The sequence below is a fragment of the Pristis pectinata genome, chromosome 7 (genome assembly GCF_009764475.1).
Source record: "Pristis pectinata isolate sPriPec2 chromosome 7, sPriPec2.1.pri, whole genome shotgun sequence".
Taxonomy (NCBI): Eukaryota; Metazoa; Chordata; class Chondrichthyes; order Rhinopristiformes; family Pristidae; genus Pristis; species Pristis pectinata.
This window is the reverse complement of record NC_067411.1, coordinates 30,339,496-30,362,711: the sequence shown is the minus strand read 5'-3', so window position 1 is coordinate 30,362,711 and position 23,216 is coordinate 30,339,496. Positions and strand designations below refer to the sequence as shown.

At 40.2% G+C, this 23,216-nt stretch overlaps 1 protein-coding gene across 2 annotated transcripts in view; it reads left to right on the top strand.

The window, feature by feature from the left end:
• Positions 1-23,216, top strand: part of adgrl3.1 (adhesion G protein-coupled receptor L3.1) — a 506,938-nt gene that overhangs the window by 413,776 nt on the left and 69,946 nt on the right. For both annotated transcript variants that reach the window (XM_052019286.1, XM_052019288.1), the window contains 4 exons: positions 6,188-6,371; positions 10,405-10,527; positions 13,198-13,403; positions 16,188-16,361. In XM_052019286.1, the coding sequence (XP_051875246.1) occupies positions 6,188-6,371; positions 10,405-10,527; positions 13,198-13,403; positions 16,188-16,361 (687 nt within the window). The remainder of the gene's footprint in view (positions 1-6,187; positions 6,372-10,404; positions 10,528-13,197; positions 13,404-16,187; positions 16,362-23,216) is intronic.

Genomic DNA, 23,216 nt, shown 5'->3' with positions numbered 1-23,216 from the left:
CTGGTGGGCTCATCAACAAGTTGCTTCAAAAAGCTGTCCCGTAGACATTCCACAAACTCACTCTCCTGAGATCTACTGCCTTGTTGGATTTCCCAGTCCACCTTCATGTTAAAATCCCCCATAATTATCTTAATGTTGTCACTCTGACACACTTTTTCTATTTCTAACTGCAACTTATAGTCCACTTCCTGACTGCTATTAGGGGGCCTATATATAAGTGCTATTATTGTCCTTTTACCCTTGCTATTTCTTAGCTCCACCCATAAGGATTCCACCTCTTCTAACCCAATGTCCTTCCTTTCTATTGATTTTATACCATTACTAACCATCATGGCCACACCACCCCTTCTGCCTACCTTCCTATCCTTCCTATACACTGTGTACCCCTGGACATTTAGTTCCCAATCACATCCGTCATAAAGCCATGACTCGGTGATTGCCACAATGTCATATTTATTAATCTGTAGTTGTGCCACTAGGTCATCCACTTTATTCCTAATGCTACGTGCATTTAAATATAGTACATTTAGTCCGGTATCTGCTATTGATTTTGTTATACTTCTATTGTTCAGCAAATTATCCTGACTTTTCACTTGCCTGTCCTCCTTGCCATCCTCACTGCACACTGTCTTGGACTTGTTTCTGTAAACCTCCTCCTTTACCCTAACATCTTGTATTCAAACATCCTGGTTTCCATCCCCCCCTTGCATGCCTCTTTTGTATCTGCCTCCACCACCTGGCAGCCCATTCCAGGCACCAATCACTCTCTGTGGAAAAAGAAAAATTACCTGCCCTGCACATCTCCTTTGAACTTTCCCCCTCTCACCTTAAATGCATATTCTTTGGTATTGAAGTTTTCAACCCTGGGAAAAAGAAAACCATCTGTCTTCACTATCTGCGTCTCTCGTAATTTTATAAACTTCTGTCAGGTCTCCCCTCAACCTCCGCCGCTCCAGAGAAAACAACCCTCGTTTACCCAACCTCTCCTTATAGCACATACCCTCTAATCCAGGCAGCATCCTGGTAAACCTCTTCTGCACCCTCTCCAAAGCCTCCACATCCATCCTATAATGGGGCAACCAGAATTGAATGCGGCCTGACTTAGTGCAATATCTGTCCACTGTCTACCCCTAGAGAAGCCAACGGTGGAAAAGCCTTAAAAGCCTTGCTGCTCTTTCATTTGTGCTTGAGCACAATCCAATTTGGTTTCTGTGGCATTGCACAAAACTTAGCACATAACTGCTTTAACTTGCCTTTCCCAGCACAGAAAAAATGTCAGGCCAATTTGTTAACACTGCTGATTTGTTTTATATATTCTAATCTACTGTAAATATGTTGGAAATAATAGTGAACAATATACTAATTACTGTAGCAGTTCAACTGAACAGGAAATTAGAATGGACAAGTCAAGTCTTTCAGTTTGATTCTTATCGACAGCACAGACACAGACCCTTCAGCCCATTATGTTCATGCGGACCAATTACCCATTTAGGAGTTATCTTCAGACTGCCAGGGTTGCTAATTTCTGGTTTTCCCTCTGGTCCTTTGCAGCGATTAGACATCTCTGTCCTTGCTCAAATGGAGAAAGACATACTGATTTCCTTCACAGGTACCACTCTGTCAGGCTTTTCCTGATCGTCTATTGTACAGAGTCCCAGTGCCCTTCAGTTAGCTGAGGAGAGAAAAGGATTAATTGACTCTTATTTAAATGCACAAAAATATGGAGTGAACTGTGCAGAAGTAGGAACCTGAACAAGAGATTATGATAAACTCCTTCTGGTATCCCCTATATCTTTTCCTTTTTATGAGCAACGCACATTTTCCAATATCCTTTAGCTTTTGATCTTTTAGCCATAGGTGTAAAGAAGTGTACCAGTTGATGTGGATGATTTGAGTCGACGTACCTCTGGGGAACTTCCCTACCTTCCTAATGCAAAGGAGCAATCAATACTAAACAATAGAAAATAACTTAATTTGCAGTGGATAGAAAATCTTGGTAAAACAGGGAATGGGTCAACCAATTAGTGCATAATGTTTTAAAACAATGATCAAAAAGGTAATTCAGATCAAAAAAGTGCAGATGCTGAAAACCTGAAATGAAAACAGAAAATACTGGGAAACACTCAGCGGGTCAGACAGCATCTGTGGAGAGAGAAACAGTTAATGCTTTAGGTTGAAAGCCCTTCGGCAGAACACTGCTTCAGTTCTGACAGAGGGTCTTCGACCTGAAATCTCGATTCTGTTTTTCTCTCCACAGATGCTGCTTGACTCACTGAATATTTCCAGCACTTTGTGTTTTTAATTTAGTAAGTGGGGAGGGTCAGGAACAGGATCGTGGCAAGGATTCGTTGCTAGGAGAGAGGAGCAGGTGGGTGATGTTGAAATTGTGAATGACCATTTGGGAATGCTGGAACAAATGGTGGATTGTCAGAGCTCTGAAGGATTATAGGAAGATAGAAAGTTTGAAAGCAACAAAAACGGGTGACAGTGGCGGTCTGAAGAGAACAGCCCAATTGAATGGGCCCTTCTTATTTGTCCATTCTACTTTCGCTTTGGTTAAATTGTTCCAATAATTAGTACCATCCATCAGTCCTTAAAAGTACACTCCAACAATAGACAAGGACCTTCAAAACAACCCAGCGGTGTTGGTGGGTGGAAGTCATGGTCAGGGGCTACAATGGAGTATAGGGGTTGTGATCAGAAATTGGGACAACATTTGAGAGTTGGGGGATGGGAGTAAACAGAGTGTTGAGATTGAATGCTGGGGACATGAGCATGGGTGCAGGTGCTGGGGAGTTAGGTACACTTTGGAGAAGTGATGGTCCAATAATGTAGGAGGGATAGAGTGGGGATGCCCAAATGGGAATCAGGTCAGTAAGTGACTCCAAGGGGACCCAGCTGAGTTGGGTTGCCGAAACAGCCTGGGACCTATTTGGAGATCCTCTTTGAGTTGAGTAGATACTGGGTTCTGAGGCAAGCTGAAAATCTGCTTTACCTGTGGGGAAAAATCCAGGAGAGGGATCCAGGCGTGCGTTGCATAGTTTCTCAATGTGTTATGTATCATGCACACGAAAGCAGCCAATTCTGCTATCCATATCCAAAGTTATTGATTTTATTAACGTTTTATTTTTCATTGAAATTGGATTGTGTAGCACCTAAAAATGTTATGTCATGCCATCCAATTTTTAAGATGAGGTTCTTTCATCAGTACTAGCGAATTTCCAATGGCCTTTCTCAAGGTCATTTCAAGAAAATGCAATTTTTATGATTTCAGGACTATTATTCAATATAATCTGTGTCGGGCACCGTTCGTGGAAACAAAAAAAATCTTTCAAATTAACTTTTATTTTCCTCTTTATGGCATGGCTAACTTTTTTTCTTGTTTCTATCTCAAAGTTTGTGTAAATGTATCTGGCCATGCGTGTCTCCTTTTTTTTCTGTGTCTCTCGCTCATTATGTGACTGACATGTTCATATCATACGTTTGGTGTGAAGGAAGTAGGTCAGGCAAAAAGGGCTTGGGATTTGGGAGCTGAAAGCAAAAGTTGCCTTTGGAAAACTTGAGGGAGTGGTGATGTGATCCATTTGGGGAGTACAATTGTTAGTTATTGAAGTAAATTTCAGGCAACTGATCTTCCAATGGAGAACTTAGGAGCAGAGTAATTCATAGTTCGTTGTGACGATTTGAGATGAGATGGGAATGGAACTAAGCCATTTTCTGATTTTATTTTCCTGCTATTTTCCCCTTTTTGGTATTTGATCAATTTGCTTTTAATCAGTCTAATAAAATTAATAGGGGAATGGCTCATTTTTGAGTAGCAGAAGTGTGACTTCAGTTATGGTCAGCTGGCCATACCTGTGACACAATAGTTGCATAGGTCTGTGAATCTCCCCTGCACTATCAAGGTGGAGAATTTGAGACCAAGAGTGTTCGATCATGGCACAGGCACATGTCCTGATGTTTAGATATTCGTTGTAGGTCAGCCGTTGCTCTGCGTTACCAAATTGTGGGTTTAACTTCCACTCCAGAAACCCGGGTTCCAAACTGAAATGAAGTCCCTAATTTGATTGTAGTTGCGTTCTTTAAGCTAACACCTTAATGAAGGCTCCATCTGTCTTCTCAAGATGTTGCAGCACTTTCTTGAAGGTGAGCAAGTGGATACACTCGATACCCTGGCCAATTTTTACCAGCATACTGACTTGACTGATAGCAGATTTTCTGGCCGTCATCACAATGCCCTTTGTGGCACTATGGTGTATGAATTAGTAGCTGCACTTCCCAGGTTTCCACAGTGACAACAGACAAGCTTCCAAACAACGTCTGTTCTGTCCCAAAAACTGCAGCTTCCGGCATATATGCTTCCTCTGTCCTTTAGAGGTGCCTCTTCATCCACTTTGTCCCTGAGTTCAATGGTTCCAATCCTAAACCACCTCACTCTCTCCTGCTTTAAGGCAGTGCTTAAAATCTCAGTTACCCACCCCAGTGTTTTCATTGATTTGGTGTCTGCTTTTGTCCACTCAATGTGTAAAAAACAATGTTTTCCAGTGTTAACTTGAATTCAACCAAGGCTTTGCTCATCCAGAATATATTTTTTTCTTTCTTTTTCAATCTTTTTATTAATTTTCAAATTAATACAGATTAATATATCAATGTTTATAAATGTAATACAAAGAGATCAGGAGAACAATCATGACATGGATAATCATAAAGAACAATAGAGTGTAAAAAACAATCTGTAGATCCAATGATCTGTTAGTGAATGAATATAATATGAAAGAAAAAGATTTATTATAAAATATAAAAAAAGAAAAAAAACCCAAAACAGTAAGAAAAATTATAGACAATATATCAAACCAAACTAAGCTAAAAAAAATTCAAAAAAAAACAAAAAAAACTGGACTAAAATTTCTCAATAGAAACAGAGCAATATTATGTCATCAACTCCGTTCCTCTAAGTTGAAAAGTTATTATAAGGGGATCTATATCATGTGAAAATATTGAATAAATGGACTCCAAACTTCCTCAAATTTAAGCGAAGGATCAACAGTACCAATCCTAATTTTTTCCAAGTTTAAACATGATATAGTTTGAGATAACCATTGACAAGTAGTAGGGGGTATTGGATCCTTCCATTTAAGCAAAATGGATCGTTTGGCCAGAATATATTTTTTTTCGTTCAATTATCCTTTCTGTTATATCATGGTGAGAAAACATGCTTCATAAACATTTCTGTTCCTTTTGCATCAATAAGCCAACAACATCTGTGACTTCATTAACAACGTTACTAAAACAATTAGATCATTTTTATATCCACGTTGACATGAAGCAGAAAATAAAAGGGGCAGTTGAAAGGTGTTCAAATCACATGGGCCTGAGTGAATTTTAGAATGCAAAGTAATATGATGCACACAGGCTTTGAGGAAATGGCTGTCTGCATACACTTGAATATAATGTGCTGAGAAACATCGCTCTTCCATTGTGAAATCTGACTGATAAGAAAATTGAGCCATTTCTGCTTATTAAGATGTTCAACTGATATTTTCCTTTCTGTTGGTATCACATTCTTGACTTGCATTTGATATGCCCTTCACTGAAGGAAACTGAAATGGTGTTAAAATGCTGACAATGTATCACTCTGGTCCTCAGGATGAAATAGCACTATTTAATGGAAACGTCAAATTGTTCCACAGCAAATATCAACAGTCCAGCCAATCTATCTGCACCATGATGATAACTGGATCCAAGGCAATGGCTTCTTACCTTGAACAAAATTAAAGCAATGTTCCTTTTTGTTAGCCTGCGGAATCTAATTCAGATTAAGAATTGTCTTTTATCCTAAACACTCAATGCAAGAAGATTGTTTTCAGTCCCTCGGTATTTATTGATTGTAAACACCATAAGAACTGGATTAATGCATGAAGTCTTCTGTGCATGTGTCTGATCTGAACCTGTGTAAAAAGACCATTGTCTCCGATGCATTGTTCTAAAATACAATGCTGCTTTCGTGCCGTGTTGAGGGCTTGAGGGGCAGTCAAGAGTAGCAAGGATTATCCTCCTGTCTTTGTGAGGCCTCATTTGTCTTTCACTCCATACCTCCCATGGGTGTACTGTTGCATTTTACATAAATTCATGCCTGCCCTGAGGTGGGCTGTAAAAACCCTGTACCGTTCTTTCTCCTGATCTGCAGGCCATGGTGGAAACAGTCAACAATCTCCTGCAACCACAAGCTCTGGATGCTTGGAAAGACCTGATGACAAATGATCAGCTGCGAGCTGCCACCATGTTACTTGACACCGTGGAGCAGGGAGCCTTTGTCCTTGCCGACAACTTACTCAAGACAGACATAGTGCGAGAAAATACAGAAAATATACGTAAGTGCAGTCATTTTGATGGTTAAAACGACTGAGAAATGTCAGTTTGACAATAAGATTTACTTGAAGTTATTACAATGGGAAAATGTGTGGCCCATCATGCCTGCAATGGTTGTAGAAGTTATTTGCACAGCCTGATCCCACCTTCTACTGCTGCGACTGTAACCCTGCAGGTCACAGTTCTTTAAATGCACACCCATATACTGCATGGACCAACTAGGGTTGTTTTCTCTGGAGTGGCTTAGGCTGAGAGGGGACTTATAGAAGTTTATTAAGTTATGAGAGGCGTAGATAGACAGCTGGGATCTTTTCCTAAGGGTCGAAATCTCTAATACTAGAGGCCATGCATTTAAAGTGAGGGGGGAATGTTTCAAAGGAAATGTGCAGGGTAAATTTTTTTTTACATGGAGTGGTGGATGCCTGGAATGCACTGCCATGGGTGGTGGTGGAAGCAGGTACAATAGAGGTGCTTAAGAGACTCGTAGATAGGCACATGAATATGCAGAGAATGGAGGGATATGGACCTTGTGCAGGCAGAATCAGAATTGGGTTTATTATCACTGACATACATCATGAAACTTGTTTTGCGGCAGCAGTACAGTGCAAGACGTAAAAATTACTATACATAAATGGTGCAAAAGAGGAATAATGAGTTAGTGTTCATGAAATCTGATGGTGGAACGTAAGAAGCTGTTCCTGATATGTTGAGTATGGGACTTCAGGCTCTTTTACCTGCTCCGTGATGCTAGTAATGTGCAGAGGGCATGTCCTGGATGGTGAGGGTCCTTAATGATGGTTGCCGACTTCTTGAGACACTTCCTCTTGAACATGTCCTTGATGGCGGGTTGGGTTGTGCCTGTGATGGAGCTGGCTGAGTCTACAACCCTCTGCAGCCTCTTGCGATCCTGCACATTGGAGCCTCCATACTAGGCGATGATGCAACCAGTCAGAATGCTCTCCACCGTACACCTGTAGAAATTTGCAAGAGTCTTTGGTGACGTACCAAATCTCCTCAAACTCCTAATGAAGTAGAGCCACTGGCCTACCTTCTTCATGATTGCATCAATGTGTTGGGCCCAAGATAGGTTCTCTGAGATGTTGACACCCAGGAACTTGAAGCTGCTCACCCTTCCCACCACTGACCCCTCAATGAGTGTGTTCTCCCAACCTCCCCTTCCTGAAGTCCACAATTAATTCCTTGGTCTTGCTGATGTTGAGTGCAAGGTTGTTGTTGCGACACCACTCAACCAGCCGATCTATCTCACTCCTGTATGCCTTCTCATCACCATCTGAGATTTGCCAATGACAGTGAATTTATAGATGGCGTTTGAGCTGTGCCTAGTCACGCAGTCATGAGTGTAGAGAGAGTAGAGCAGAGGGCCAAGCATGCATACTTGAGGTGCGCTTGTGTTGATTGTCAGTGAGGAGATGTTACTACCGATTCGCACTGACTGTAGTTTCCCGATAAAGAAGGGATCAGTTTAATTAGGTGTCATTAGCTTAATTAGTTCAGCACAACATGGTGGGCCAAAGGGCCTGTTCCTCTATATTTCAATGTGATGAGGTTTCTGCCTCCACCACCCAGTCGTGCAGAATTCCACAGCCCCATCACTCTCACTGTTTTAAAAAAAGGACATTTCCTCCTCTCTAATCCCTCTCCGTTCCCTGTATTTTATCCTTTTGCAGAAGGAAGTGGGTGCTTCCCACTCACTCTATCTATGGCCCTCATGATTTTGCACACCTTCATTGTATCCTCTCAGCCTCCTCTGTTCCAAAGAAAATAATTCTGGCTTATCCAATTTTTCCACACAGCTTACAGCTTTCCATTCTCGGCAACATCTTTGTCAATGAAAATCAAAAGCAAACCACTGGAGGAACTCAGCGGGTCAAGCAGCATCAGTGGATGTGAAGAGACCATCCCTCTGCCTCCACAGATGCTGCTCAACCCTGCTGAGTTCCTCCAGAAGTTTGTTTTTTGCTCCAGATTCCAGAAAGTGTCCCCAAAAAACTGCAGATGCTGGAAATCTGAAATGAAAAAGGTGAACACTGGAAACACTCAGCAGGTCGGGAAGCCCCTGAGGAGATAGAGTTAACAGTTCTGATGAAGAGTCTTTGATCGAAACTGTTAACTATGTTTCTCTTTTGACTGATGTTTCCTGACCCGCTAGTTGTTCCCAGCATTTTCTGTTTATCTTGTAACATGCTGGTAAATCTCCTCTGCACCCTTTCCAGTACAGTCATATCTTTATTAGAAACATCTATATAGTGTTATATGAATTGCTGGAGTTGCAGAAAAGTTTGACCAGCGACTCAAACATTTTTCCTCCAGTGTATCTTCGTGTCCAAACAAACATAAAAAGTAATGCAACTGGAACTTGATATATCTAACTGTTTTACCAACCTGCTGGAAAGTGCTGACATTTCTCTGTCAGACTCCTGGCATTTACCACCGATGAGTGTCCAGGAATTCAGAAGTGCAGAAATTTCCTCAGACACACTGGAGGAAAAATGTTTGAGTTACTGGTCAAACTTTTCTGCAACTCCAGCAATTCATATAACATTATATAAATGTTTCTAATAAAGATATGACTGTACTGGAAAGGGTGCAGAGAAGATTTACCAGCATGTTACAAGATAGACAGAAAATGCTCATCAAATTCCACGGAAAATGTCCAGGTGGCATTCAACTTTGGAGTCCAGTGGTGCAGCATGAACCTGCTACAGTTCCCCAGTGGTTACGCTGAGGAATTTGTCCCATGAATCTGCACTAGGTTCATTTGGTGCCATTCATTTGAATAGAGAAGAACTGCTGCAAAGGATAAAATAAGGAGAGGTAATTTGTATGTTTTAAAACTTATTTTTACCTTTCCAAATGTTTAAGGATTTTAAACGATTTAACTCCTTAACTATGTTTAAATAATGTGATTGTTCACTTGATTTTCAATAGCTTTTGTATGTTCCTGACATTCAGAAACATCTATAATCCCTGACAATATCGACAGCCAGGAAAGCCCATGTTATGCATTCCCTCATGCAAGAGCCTGCGCCGTTCTAAGATCAGGGCAACAGTACTTGCAAGTTGATATTGGGAGATCTGTAAAAGGAAAGATTATAATTGGTACTTGCATCAGAAGCGAGTGTGGTTGGCTTGCCTGGTGGTAGCAGCTCTGGCCCATTGAATTTATTGATAAAAGACCTCTCAGGAGATAGTTCAGAAAGACTTGCATTGCTTTGCATACTTATTGCAGGCAGTTCATAAAAGCTCACTCTGCAGGTTCCCTGTGGTTACACTGTTCGATATTCCTTAGGCAACGACACCTGTGATCATCTGGATGAAAAAATTCTTGGCCACCTTTTAAAACTACACCACACATGGCTAGAGAGTGTAAAGACTGACAGGCTTGAATTTCTTATCTACCACTACAATGGTAAATCACAACATGGGAAGAGGACATTTGGCCCAGTAGGTCCACAAGAGCCCTGTATAGCAGCGATCCAGTTAGTCCCAATCCCCCGCCATTTTCCCATAGCCTTGAAATCTCTTTCCTTTCAGATATTTACCCAGCTCCTGTCTGAACACTAAAATTGAATTGGCTTCCACTACTACCCTGTGGCAGTGCATGACCTAACCATTGTCTGCATGAAACAGAGGCTTCCTCATGAGATTTGAGGTGAACAGTCCAGATGTATTGGAGGGAAACATCCAATATTAGAGGGAAATTATCTTAAGGGAGAAGAGATCACTGGTTTATGCTGATGGAATTGGATGAGGAAGTATGGGAGGAAGCTATAGCGAGCCATAAATGCTGGCGCGGGTCGATTAGGTCAAATGATCTCTTTCTGTGCTGTGTTCGACACTTCAGAAACCAGCCAAGATTGGAGTATGCTTGCTCCTTTTAACCAAATGCTCCTGACCACTCCATTGACAAGATTGAACAAACAAATGGAACTTCTGTGATTGATGTGGAAACTGTTCGGCTACCTCAAGACTGATCAACTAATCACTTGTTTTGTGCTCTCTTGGCGACTTTAGTGTTGGAGGTTGCACGATTGAGCACAGATGGATCATTGGAAGATTTGCAATTTCCACAAAATGGAATAAATGGGAATTCCATCCAGCTTTCGGCAAGTACTCTGAAAAAGAATGGCCGCAATGGTAAGTCTCGGCTTGAAACGTCACAGTCAGGATTAGAGATTCTTGATTCTTCGTGTGCCAAAATGGGACTGAACAGCACTGGCCAAAGTTAAAACATTTGCAGCATAGTGGTGCAGCTGGCAGAGCAATTGCCTCATAGCTCCAGAAACCCCGGTTCAATCCTGAGCTCGGGTGCTGTCTGTGTGGAGTTTGCATGTTCTACCCTCTGACCATGTGGGTTCCCTCCCGGGTGATCCACATCCCAAAGACAATGGGGTTGGGAGGTTAATTGGCTGCTGTAAATTGCCCCTATGTTGGTGAGTGGTTGAATGTGGGAGATACTGATAAGATTGTGGGAAGAATGAAAAAAAAGTGGGATTAAAGTAGGATTGGTGTAGACGTGTGGTTTTTTGATCTGGGTGGATTTAGTGGGCTGAAGGGCCTGTTTCCGTGCTGTATCTCTCTTTGACCCCATGACTCTATTTGAGGGAGGAGAGTCTTCTTCATTGCAGCCATGCACCGTGCTGAATGGGAGCTGGGCAGGGGGTAAAGGATCGTGTCGGTAGCAAAAGGACATTGCTATCCCAACTGTCACCACGTGATCCCATGTCACAGCCTTGTCCCGGGTGTTTGCACTGGTGATAATTTAATTTACGGCATCAAATCCGAGACTTGCTTTGGAATGAGACGCCCCTCCTTCAGTACATACTCTGAAGCAAACTGGGAAGGGGGTGGATGGAGGGACACCAAATATTGGATTTTAACCAATTCATTCAAGACACTGCATCTACCACAGACTTTAATAGGGGAAAATAAGGATTTTTTTCAAAATACCACAAAAATAGTAATAGTTTAATGTGCAACCATAGCTCTCCAACAACCCTGGTTTAACTTTTAAAAAAATTTATTTATTTGTTGAAAAATAATGTTATGAAATTCTATCAGATTTGCAAAAGCAGCACATTACTCAGCTAACGTGTTCTGCAGTTAATTTATTTCTATATTTCCTTCAGTTTATAATTAAAGTTTGTATGGTGATCACATTTAAAAACTGCAATTTCAGTTTATTAGAATATTACCTTCTGAATTACCTACTGCAATTTGTGTAATTTCATTGGAAAATTTTGATATATCAAGATTATTTTATACACTATTTGCTGCACAATTACTTCACAATGCTGTCTGGTATTGCCATGACTCACAAGCCTGACAGTGAGCCAGTAATTTAATCTGTCAGTCCCCTGAACAAATCAACAAGTTTTTCATAATTTGTCTTTAATAAGAACATAAGTGTTTTTTTTGTGGTTAATTTTCATTCATATATTTTAGTACAAAACATGATGTCTGGTACAGATCTTTGTTTTCACTTAACCGTTCATTATTCTGATGGAGGAGATTGCCTGGCTGTTCCAGAACCCAGATTTTAATTCCATTAATTTTAGTGAAATGAAAATCAAATGGTTCTATAAGAAGCAAGCAACCCTCCAACATGTTGAAGATGAAACTTCAGCCCAAAGAAAAGATTATAACTGTTCGCCACCCATCTTGTCTCCAATCAAAAGTATGCACCTAGAATTATATTAAAAAAATGTAATGGAGTATTTCTGAATAGAGCTAAATCTACATGCAGGTGCTTCAGTTTAGGGTTTGATTTTTGAGTCCATTTCACAGTTGGAAAGTTTGTGAAACAATTTATTTTAAATGTCCACAGATTCTCAAATAGAATATCAGGAATGCCAAAGATGACAGGGCCTCCCATTGTTTTTGTTCAGTGTTTTTTCAGTGAACTGAAGGATTGCAATTAGGCAGTTTTAATTAATGCTAAAATTATCCTGTGGCACTCAAAGGATGGCTGCTGATATGTTGCCCTTGAAAATGATACACGCATGTGGATGAGGCCAAATATTGTATCAGTGTTGTTCACATGAGTATAAATTAAATACACAGTTTCGGCAATCTTGTTGTCGTGATCGGCGGCTCCTTTTGAGTGTGTATCACAGGGTTTACTTTACAGAGCTTTAGATTCTGAAAATTGGACTGACATAGCATTAATGTGCAACTTTTTTTTAATTGACTTTAAAGAAAATTCAGTGTTCCTGAAACTTAAGCATTTGAAATGGTCAAACTACCCTGCCTGTAGTCTTTCAGGAAAGCACGATTAGTCCTTTAAAAAGCAAACAATTGTAGATGCTTGAAATTTGATGTAAAATGATCGAAATACTCAGCAGGTCAGGAAGACAAAGAGTTAACATTTTGGATTGCTGACACATTCTCTGTTTCTTTGACACCTCCATTTCTCTCTCAGAGATGCTACCTGACCTGCTGAGTGTTTCCAGTATTTTCTGTTTTCATTTTACAATTACTTTCTACATATCTAGATTAGATTAGATTAGTTTATTGTCATATACACCAGGGTGCAATGAAGTTCATTGTTTGCATGAAGCTCACAGAGTAAACATTACATGGTAATAATAAATACAAATACAGCAATAAATATCTTGAGCGCAAAACAGCATAATGGTGTAAAGATAGTAGTGCAGTCTGAAGTACTAAAAAAAAGAAATGCTAAAGTGACAATAATGGAATAACTGAAAGGGGTAGAGTTAAGAGTATCTGCCTTTGTATAATTACTGCTCTTCCAGTTCTTTTGAAACATCAGTAATGATAAAATGCATTATCCCTTTATTGCAGGTGAGATAAGATTGGCTTTTGTTCTCTACAATAACCTGGGAAGTTACCTTTCTACAGAGAATGCCAGCTTTAAACTTGGAAGTGAAGCGATGTCAACCAATCACACTGTTATAGTCAATTCACAGGTTGTTTCTGCAGCAATAAACAAAGAAAGCAACCGGATCTATCTGGCAGCACCTGTCGTTTTCACCTTAAAACACATCGATGTGAGTGTAGAAATCAACTCATTGTTTGTGTGTGTGTGTGTGTGTCCCTGTGTGTCTTCCTCTGCCAGTCTGAGTCAGTGTCTTCTTACACTCAAGATCCCAGCCTGCTCGTTAAACCAGTCAACCACTCATGCGGAAGATCATTTTGCACAATGTTTGAATGATCGGTGCTTTTGTAGGGGGAGGGATAAGGTTGTCAGTAGAATATTTTTACTTCCACCTTGTGTCAGTTTGACTTCAACTTATTCATGAAATCTTTACTACCCATTGTCCAGTATTGCAAATCTGTCAACGTTAACCCACAAGAGTGAAAAGCAGCTGGTGAGGTACAGTGACAGAGTAGATGGAGATCTGTTGTGCCTTGTTTATTTGCCAGAATTATTTAAAGCTATTTAAAATATCTATAAAGCTGTCCTGGCCTTTGTGCTATGTCAACCACTTGAGAGGTTTTCTTGACTACATAAGGATCCATCTGATTGGTCAAGGAAGAGTTAAGAGTTCATGCAGAGAGTTGTCTAGTTGTCAGGTCATTCATGTGGGATTGCAATGGAACTGTATCAATTCTTTAACAACAGATGTTTAAACCGGGTTCTGAATTGTGCATATGTGTTTAGAAGATTTTATCCAATTTTTTCAGATCAATTAGTGTTGCTTAAAATTTGTCTCCCCCAGTGAGATCATGTCAGTTTTATCATGTCCAATAGGTTTTTGCTATCAGTTTGCAGATGTCTCATTTAGTCACAAGCTTCAGTGACTTGACCCCTTTTTCGGAATGTTCCAAAGGATGTTCATTTCTGGTCGCCACATTACAGGAAGGATGTGGAGGCTTTGCAGAAGAGGATTACCAGAATGCAGCCTGGATTAGAGGGCATGTGCTATAAGGAGAGGTTGGACAAATGAGGGTTGTTTTCTCTGGAGCGGCAGAGGCTGAGAGGAGATCTGACAGAACATTAAAAAATTATGAGGGGCATAGACAGAGTAGACAGCCAGTATCTTTTCCCCAGGATCGAAATATCCAATACTAGAGGCATGCATTTAAACTGAGAGGGACAAGTTTTGTATGCAGAGAGGGGTGGGTGCCTGAAAGGTGGCAGTGGAGGCAGATATGATGGAGGTGTTTTAAGACGTTTTTAGATATGGACATGAATATGCAGGGATTAGAGGGATACGAAGCATGTTTAAAGTGAAAGGGATTAGTTTAATTTGACGTTATTAGTTTAATTAGTTGGGCACAACATGGTGGGCTGAAGGGCCTGTTCCTGTGCTGTACTGTTCTAAGTTCCATGTTCTAAAAGAGAACCCTTGGTGGACAACTGAAATTGGTCCTGACCAAATGGGGTCAATTTATCCACTCTACCACTCCATGATTCAGGAACAATGCATAGGAGAGATTAAATGAGGTAACATTATTAAGCAGAGTGTATTTTAAAAAGGGATTTGGCTCCTACAGATGTCAACACACCCTGGGTCAAAAACCAGAAGTAATGGCATTCTCTCTTGGGGCTACCTATTCCAGTTGCTCGCTCAGCAGTGGTTCTTCCCTTTTACGTTTTGGGCCCCGCTTTTTGCTTGATGGAGACCTCCGATTCCCCTTCTGAGTCGAAGGGTTTATTTCATCCTTTTTTTATTCAAAAGCACAAATGATTTCAAGGATTTAGCATAGTTAAAATGTAATTGGGCAGGTATACCTGCCCCTTGGCTCTCCCATTGTACTCTTGGAAAGGTTTATTAATAGGTAATCAGACTACTGATGCAGTTAAGGAACTTGGCTACCAGTCATATTGCATGTGGAACCCTACTTCACTACATCCTTCACTCAGCCATCCCTGTGCCTTTATCACTGTCAGCCACTGGAGATCTCCATGCAGTTTATTCCCAATCCATGATTTTTTAGTTTAAGATCAATTTTTCCTTGTATAGAAATTTTCCAAATTTTGCAGAACTTCTAACTTTGCCATATCACAACAAGTTTTGCTCTCCTTGATCTGTATTGCCTTCAAAGAAGTTGGTGATTTGGTAATTGGTTTATTATTTAGTCATTAGTGATTGATTTTTGTCACATATACCGAGATACACTGAAAAGCTTTGTATGTGTGCCATCTATACAGATCATTTCACAACATAAGTACATCGAGGTAGTACAAGGGAAAAGCAATAACAGAATGCAGAATATAGTGTTACAGTTACAGAGAAGTGCAGTGCAGGTGGACAAATAAGATGCAAGGGCAATGAAAAGGTAAACTGAGAGATCAAGAGTTCATCTTTGTCGTACAAAAGGTCTACTCAATAGTCTTATAAAAGCAGGATAGAAGATTTGCTCGGTAATCTGTGCTTCTAACTTCAGGATGCCTCGATCTCCATTCACCCTTGTCAAAACCTTGAGCTAACTAGTGTACTTTTCAAGTAATATTAAAAAAAAGTAAGGTCCAATAGCAGAGGTGGCAACTTACAGTTCTCTTTCTGTGTTCTGTTGGCATTGTCAAAGGGGTCAGGGGACTGTACCATTGGCAGAAATTGTTAAATTGATTGCACTGAATTGCAAATGAAGCAGATGGTTGTCAGAGTTGATTTTAGTTATGGGTTGAAATTAATCAAAACCAAAGAACTAATTTGGAAATAGAGAGATCTTGATATCTATCTGAATGTTTTAGCTTCAACATGGAGTGTGTGACACATAGCAGATTGCTTCTCAACTAGGGTAACAAGTATGTTGGCTGGCTGTGGGGAGTGAGGGAGAGATTATACTAACTGTAGTTTAAAAGATTTTATTTATTTTTGTTTCAGCTCCAAAACAATTTTAATCCGAACTGTTCTTTCTGGAGCTACTCTAAACGCACAATGACGGGGTACTGGTCCACACAGGGCTGCAGAATGCTGGGGTCGAACAGGACTCACACCACATGCTCCTGCAATCATCTGACGAACTTTGCCGTCCTTATGGCACACAAAGATGTCAAGGTAAGCAGTTCCAGGATGATGTTTCTTAATCCCTAAGGTCTGGATGATACTATGGTGGTCGAATAAGTCTCTACAGATACTACAGATGGTGGGGAGGGATGTGCCCGTGATGTATTGGGCTAAGTCCACTACTCTCTGCAGCTTCTTACATTCCTGTGCATCAACCACTCATTTCTGATCCCATTTTATTCTCCTCAATTCTCATCAACATCCCCCAGATTCTACCACACACTAGGGCCAAGTGACTTACCAACCCACATGTCATTGGGATGTGGGAGGAAACCAGAGCACCTGGGGAGAAACCTACACAATCACAGGGAGAACATGCAAACTCCACACAGACAACACCGGAGGTCAGGATTGAACCGGGGTTGCTCGAGCTGTGAGACAGCAGCACTACCTGCTATGCCACTGCACAATGGATCATCACACAAATGGTTCCAGGCATATGCTGTTAATGAACTGGTGAAAAGAAATTAATTCAACAATTATTATTAAATGTATGACAGTGCATCATGGGAACATGTTGCTCCTTCAAATGAAGGAGATTGAAAAACACAAAGGAGCCTAAGAACCAAGAGCAGAACGCAAAATGAACCCATCAACTTGCTCCACTGTCCAACTAAGTAATGCCTGATGTTAAATTTAGCTTCAAATGCCCGACTTGCATAACCCTTTATTTCCTGATAATCCAAAAATCTCTCCTAGCTTTGGACATATTTGTTAATCACGATGCCACAATGTTCTTCCGTGAAGAATTTCAAAGACTCGCACAATCTGAGAGTAGAAATTCTTCCTCATCTCACTGTCCCACGTTTCTAGGGCTCCCATCAGGGAAATGTTCTCAACACATCTACCCTGGCAAGAACAATTAGAATCCTACATGTTTCAATGAAAGCTTCGCTTACTCTTCTAAAATCCAGAGTCTATATAATCATCTTCTGAATGACAACCCCTTCATACCATTGAATATTGAACATTGGTTAATTATTGTCATGTGTACTGAGATCAAGTTAAAGACTTTTCTTTGCATGCCATCCAGATAGATCATGCCATAAATAAGTACATCAAGTTACTAAAAAAAACAGAATATAGAATATAGCGTTACAGTTACAGAGAAACTACAGTGCAAGTAGACAAATAAAGTGCAAGGGCCATGGCAAGTTAGATTGAGAGATCAAGAGTTCATCTTTAGCATATGAGAGGTTCGTTCAAGAGTCTTATAACAGTGGGATAGAGCTGTCCTTGAGCCTGGTGGTATGTGCTTTCAAGCTTTTGTATCTTCTGCCTGATGAGGGGGCAGGGGGTGAGGTGGAGAAGAGAGAATGACCGGGGTGGGAGGGTTCCTTGATTACGTTGGCTGCTTTTCTGAGAGAGTGGGAAATGTAGACAGAGACAATGGATTGGAGGCTGGTTTGCGTGATGGGACTGTCCAGAGGACCTTTGCTGTATTGCTTCAAATTCAAGTATACCACTTCTTAAGCTAGGAGACCTAAACTGTACACAGTTCTCAAGCCACCTTAATTATTTGCTATACTTCTCACAAGGACATCCATGTCCCTATGAGTGCACAGAATTTAATAGTCTCACACAATTAAAACACGCTTCTACTTAATGTTATTTTTCCCAAAGTGGATAACCTCATATTTCCTAATGCTATACTCCATCTGTCATCAATTTATCCACTCAGTTTGTAGACTCTATTGTATCCTCTTCATAACTTATTCCCCATCGATCTTTGTTCCATCAGCAAGACTCGATACATTACACTGAGCCCCTTCATCTAAGTTGTTAACATATATTGTCAAAAGCTGTGCCCCCAGCACTGATCCCTGAGGCATTTCACCAGTAACAGCTTGCCAACTTGAAAATGACCCACTTATCCCGCTGTCTGTTTTCTGCCAGTGTACTAATTCTCTGTCTGTGCTAATTTATTATTTCATTCCCATGAGCCTTTGTTTTGTACAGTCATCTTTCATGTGGCCTTTTGAAAATACAAATACCCTTCATCCACTGACTCTGCCTTATGTGCCCTTATCCATAGTTACATCCTTAGAGAATTTGAATAAATTTGTTAAACATGACTTCCCTTTCAGAAAAACCATGTTGTCTCTGCCTAATCTTATTATGCTAAATGTCCTGTTATCACTTCCTTAATAATGGATTCCAGCAATTTCCCGACGATTGAACTACAGGCTTATAATTCATCATTTCTCCCCTTTCTCCTTTCTCAAATCATGGTGCTATATCTGCTGTTTTCCAATCCGATTGGACCCTAGGGTGTAGAGTATAAGGTCTAGGAGATTTTATCAGATCATCTAACACTTTATCTTTGCTGTTTTAATTAAGTTCTGTATTCTTTTGACCTTAGTTACCTTCTACTTTAAGTATGCTTTTCAAGTCTTCAACTATGCATAAAGAAACAAAGCACTTATTAACGTTTCTTCCATTTTAGGATTCTCCATCACTAATTTCCTTGCCCCAGCATCTAAGGGGTCAACGTTAATTTTTGTTACCTTCTTTCACCTTGCATAGATGTAAAAGCTCTGACAATCTATTTTTCCTGTCAGTGTGCACTTGTATTCAATTTTTTAACTTTAATCATTTTTTTAAAAATTATCAAACATTTGGGAAATGTTGTCATTCCCTGCAGCTTTATAAATCATTTCTTTCAAGTGTACGCCAACCATAATTTACTTGGTTCACTATGGATGGATGCTTTGTGGGGTTCATAGCATGGAAATTGGACTCATTTGCATGTGTTTTATATGCATTTTTACATAAAAGCTGCTTTGTACACGTTAAATCATGCAATTGATTATTTCAAGGTGACTCGGTGATTGTTGGGAAGTTGATACAGGTTCTTTCATTGGATGTTTTTCAATGTCAGTCACACGCTAATGATGTCAGGAGCCAGACAATATAAGCTTCTCCCCACTGCTGGAAATAATTAAAGCTTCTAGAGAAAACCTGCAGCATTTGTTATTTACTCTCAATAAAATGAGGAGCAGATTGCGCTGGATTTTGGGAATTTAAGGTGATGGTAATATAAGGGTCTGTAGTGTCAGATTGCTGCATACAGCATCTCTCAGCCTCGATCTTGATGTTACACGGTTCATTCAAGCTGCCTTTACTGATTGCAACCTTTTATTTTTAAATCACTTTTGACTGGCATTCAACACTTGCTGGCCTGTGGATCATGCCACAGCGCACAGTGGCTAGCAATCTTTAGTGACAGGGAAACCAAAATCATCCTGTGGTGGGGGCAAGCACTCTGGGGAGTGCCTTCCAATCCCCACCATTCCCACTTTATTTGTCCCCTGCACAGCAGCCTCTTCTGCCCCAGTACTGCAGCTGCCATGGAGAGAGTTCACTGAGCTTTGACTCACTTCCCAGTGATCGGTATGGCAATGACGCAGGAGCGACAGTTCTGCATTGAGGTGCTGAAGCTCGTGGTGTTATTCTTCACATTTCTGCCAATTACATTTTTCTTTCAGGAGGTGAGAGGAGACTTTACAATCTTTGAAAATTATGAAGTACTTTTAAATGCTTGCTTACCAATCTTACAATCTAATTTAATAATCTACCTTAGCCAACTTCCCCTTACCCATAATTTAATTTACTACATTTAATTTAATACATTAATTTAAGTTTCAGACTTCTGTACATCTCAATCTCCATGTGAAGTTTATCCTCTTAGGACCACTCTTGGCCAAGGATTCCTCACCCTGAGATTACACTTCAATTTGGTCTCATTACTGAGGTCCTACCAAAATTTCAGTATGACCTTCAAAAACATTGAAGTTGCATTGTGCAGAAGGCAGGTAAAATTGCCAAAATGTAATGTTCACCTTTTATGTATAGCAGTGATTGGCAAAGTCAGTCTACATTCTCACACTCCTTTCCACTCTGACCCCCTCTCCAAATTGTCAAGCAGCCCAAAATATTCAGTTCTCAGCCCAGCACCTTGCAAGCTTGTCTCTTTAATGGTACTATTAGATCTAATGAGCTTGTCTCTCTGTGCCATTAATTTTTCTACCGAGATATGAATGCTCCAAACATTAAAAGAACTTTTATTTTTGACCTTTTAGCATTTTCCCTACTTTGACTTCAGATGCCACAGCATTCTTTCTACTTACATTCTTGCAAACATTGAGTGAAACAGCACAGGAACAGGCCCTTCAGCCCGTTGTTGCCTCACTACGCTAATCCCATTTGCCCACATTGAGTCATCATCACTCCTTTCCCAATGCTGCGATATTATTACCCTTTCTCTTAAATTTCTAAATTTCTGCTCTCCTGAATCTGCCCCTCTCAGTTCAAAATTTTATCAACAGTCGTAGTCATCCAGGATGCTGGTCCAAATGGAACTCAAGATCAGAAGAACACACAAAAATAAGAGCACAAGTAAGCTAGTGGCCCCTCAAGCCTGCCCCACCATTCAACATGATCATAGCTGATCTACTCTAGGCCTCAACTTCTTCTCTGTGCCAGATCCCTGTAGGCCTCAATACCCCGATCTTTCAAAAATGTATCTACTTCCACTTTAAGTACTTCTAATGTGCTGGGTCGAAAGTTCCAGAGATTCACCAATCTCTCTGAGAGAAGAAATTTCTATATACCTCAGCTTTAAATGGCCAGCCACTTATCTTGAAACTATGTCCCCTCATTTGAGACTTTCCCATTAGTGAAAACATCTTGACGTTTATCTTGTCAAGCCCCCTCATGACTTGTGAGTTTCAAAGAGGTTCCTCATTCTTTAACTCCAAAAAATACAACCACGACTTCTCTTGACAGGATAACCCTCTTATCCCAAGAATTAGCCTGGTAAATGTCTTTCAGATTGCCTCCAATGCTACTATATCCTTTCTTCATTGAGGGGACTAAAATTGTGCAGAGTACTCCTTATAGAACAGCTCATTCTTTCCCATGTACTATGATAATTGAATCCTCCCATTGCGGTCTCCAGATGTCCTTAACCCTGACACAGGGCAGGCAACACGATCATTAGGATTCTCATGGCTGCAAAAGAACAGTATCTGTTTCTCTGAATGTACTGCATTTCACTACCCCTTCCTAAATATCCCCTGTACCATGGTATTGTGGCCACGAATCCATCCTCAAAGTCTTTTGTCACCTTTGTTCAGGCAGCTGAGCTTCAAACCTGTTGGACAAAACCAAAAGTTGTGACTCATGCAACACTATATCCTGGATCTCCTTCCCAGATGCATTGTACTGCAAGCAGCTCAATCTCCACAATCCAATGTACCTCAAGATGTATATGAGTAATTCAGATGTGGTTTCCAGGAATCCCTGCATCTCTGACATCTTGTAATGACAGCACATCAGTTGCTTGTTGTCATTATCTAACCTCGTGTTATATATTCAAAGATTTGTGATTTCAAGTCACAATATTTACTTTGCTGTTCAACAAACTTTCTAACTGCTAAGTGTCAATTAATTTGTATTTCTCAAACCTACCTTTACATCTGTTGTGTTTTTTTTAAAAAGCTTACAAATGTTTTAAGCAGTAAGTAAAATTTAAATACCCATTGGCTGAATATAACACAAACCATCATGTATTGAAGGTATGAAGCAACACCACTGTGCTGAATTCCTACACTGCCCAAATTTCTGATCATTGCACACTTAAAATTGCAGTCAATTTAAATTGGCACTGTAAAGCCGCTGTCATCAGGCTGGCCCTTTGCATTGTCATTAATGAGAAACTCTGAAAGGCACTGAATATAGAACACACATTTTATCCTGCATGATTCATTAAACACCTTCTTGATTTCTACAATATGCAGATTGACAACTAGATTAAAATCTGCGTCTAGTTTCTGTGATTAAAGCTCCCTTGCCTCATCAATTTCATCCTTCCAAATTCTCAAAAAAAAGTTTAAAATTTGCATTTGGATTTTGAGGCACTTTATTGCATAGTATTCCAATATCAGGGACATCAGATTTCTCCATATTTGTCTCAGAGGAGATATGAAATACTATTTGGCAATGGGAAAATATTCTTAGTGCAAAGAACTGCAGATGTTGGAAATCTGAAATGGAAACAGAAAATGCAGGAAATACAACATCTGTGGAGAAAGTGACAGTGTTAACATTTCAACATTGATGTCCTTTCATCATTCCTAGGAAAATTCAAAAATAGATATGTTTTAAGTTGTGGAGAAGGGCTAAAGGCTGGAGAGAACAAGGGAAATGTCTATGATCAGGTGGAGACCAAGGGGAAATAGATGACACATCAACTATTGATGTCAGCTTAGGTATTTAATTGCAGTTGATGTATCTGCAGAAGGTATAAATCGAGGGAAGTGAAGTAGAAAAGAACAATGCTGGGACTTTGAGAAGTAGAACACAACAGTGCTGTAACTCTGGAATAAAAAGGAAATGCTACAAATACAAAATAGGTCCAAGTTCAAGTTTATTGTTGTGAGCATACATATCCAGGGTATAAATACCATGAAAATTAGCTTTTTGCAGCAGCAGCACAATACATTGCAAATACGACAAATAAATTACATAAACTTAAATTAACATAAATTTATACATAACTTACACAACAAAAAAAACAAAAATAAACATAACGACAATAGTGCAAGTTGAGAGAAATTTAGCCTGAGGTAAATTTAAGATTTTTAAGGTTGGTTCAAGAACCTGATGGCAGTGGGGAAGAAGCTGCCTCATGGCAGCAATGAGAAAAGGGCGTGGCCTGGATGGTGGGGGTCCTTAATGATGGATGTTGCCTTCCTAAGACATTGCCTCTTGTAGATGTCTTCGATGGTGGGAAGAGCTGTACCCATGATGGAACTGGCTGAGTCCACCTCTCTCTGTAGCCTC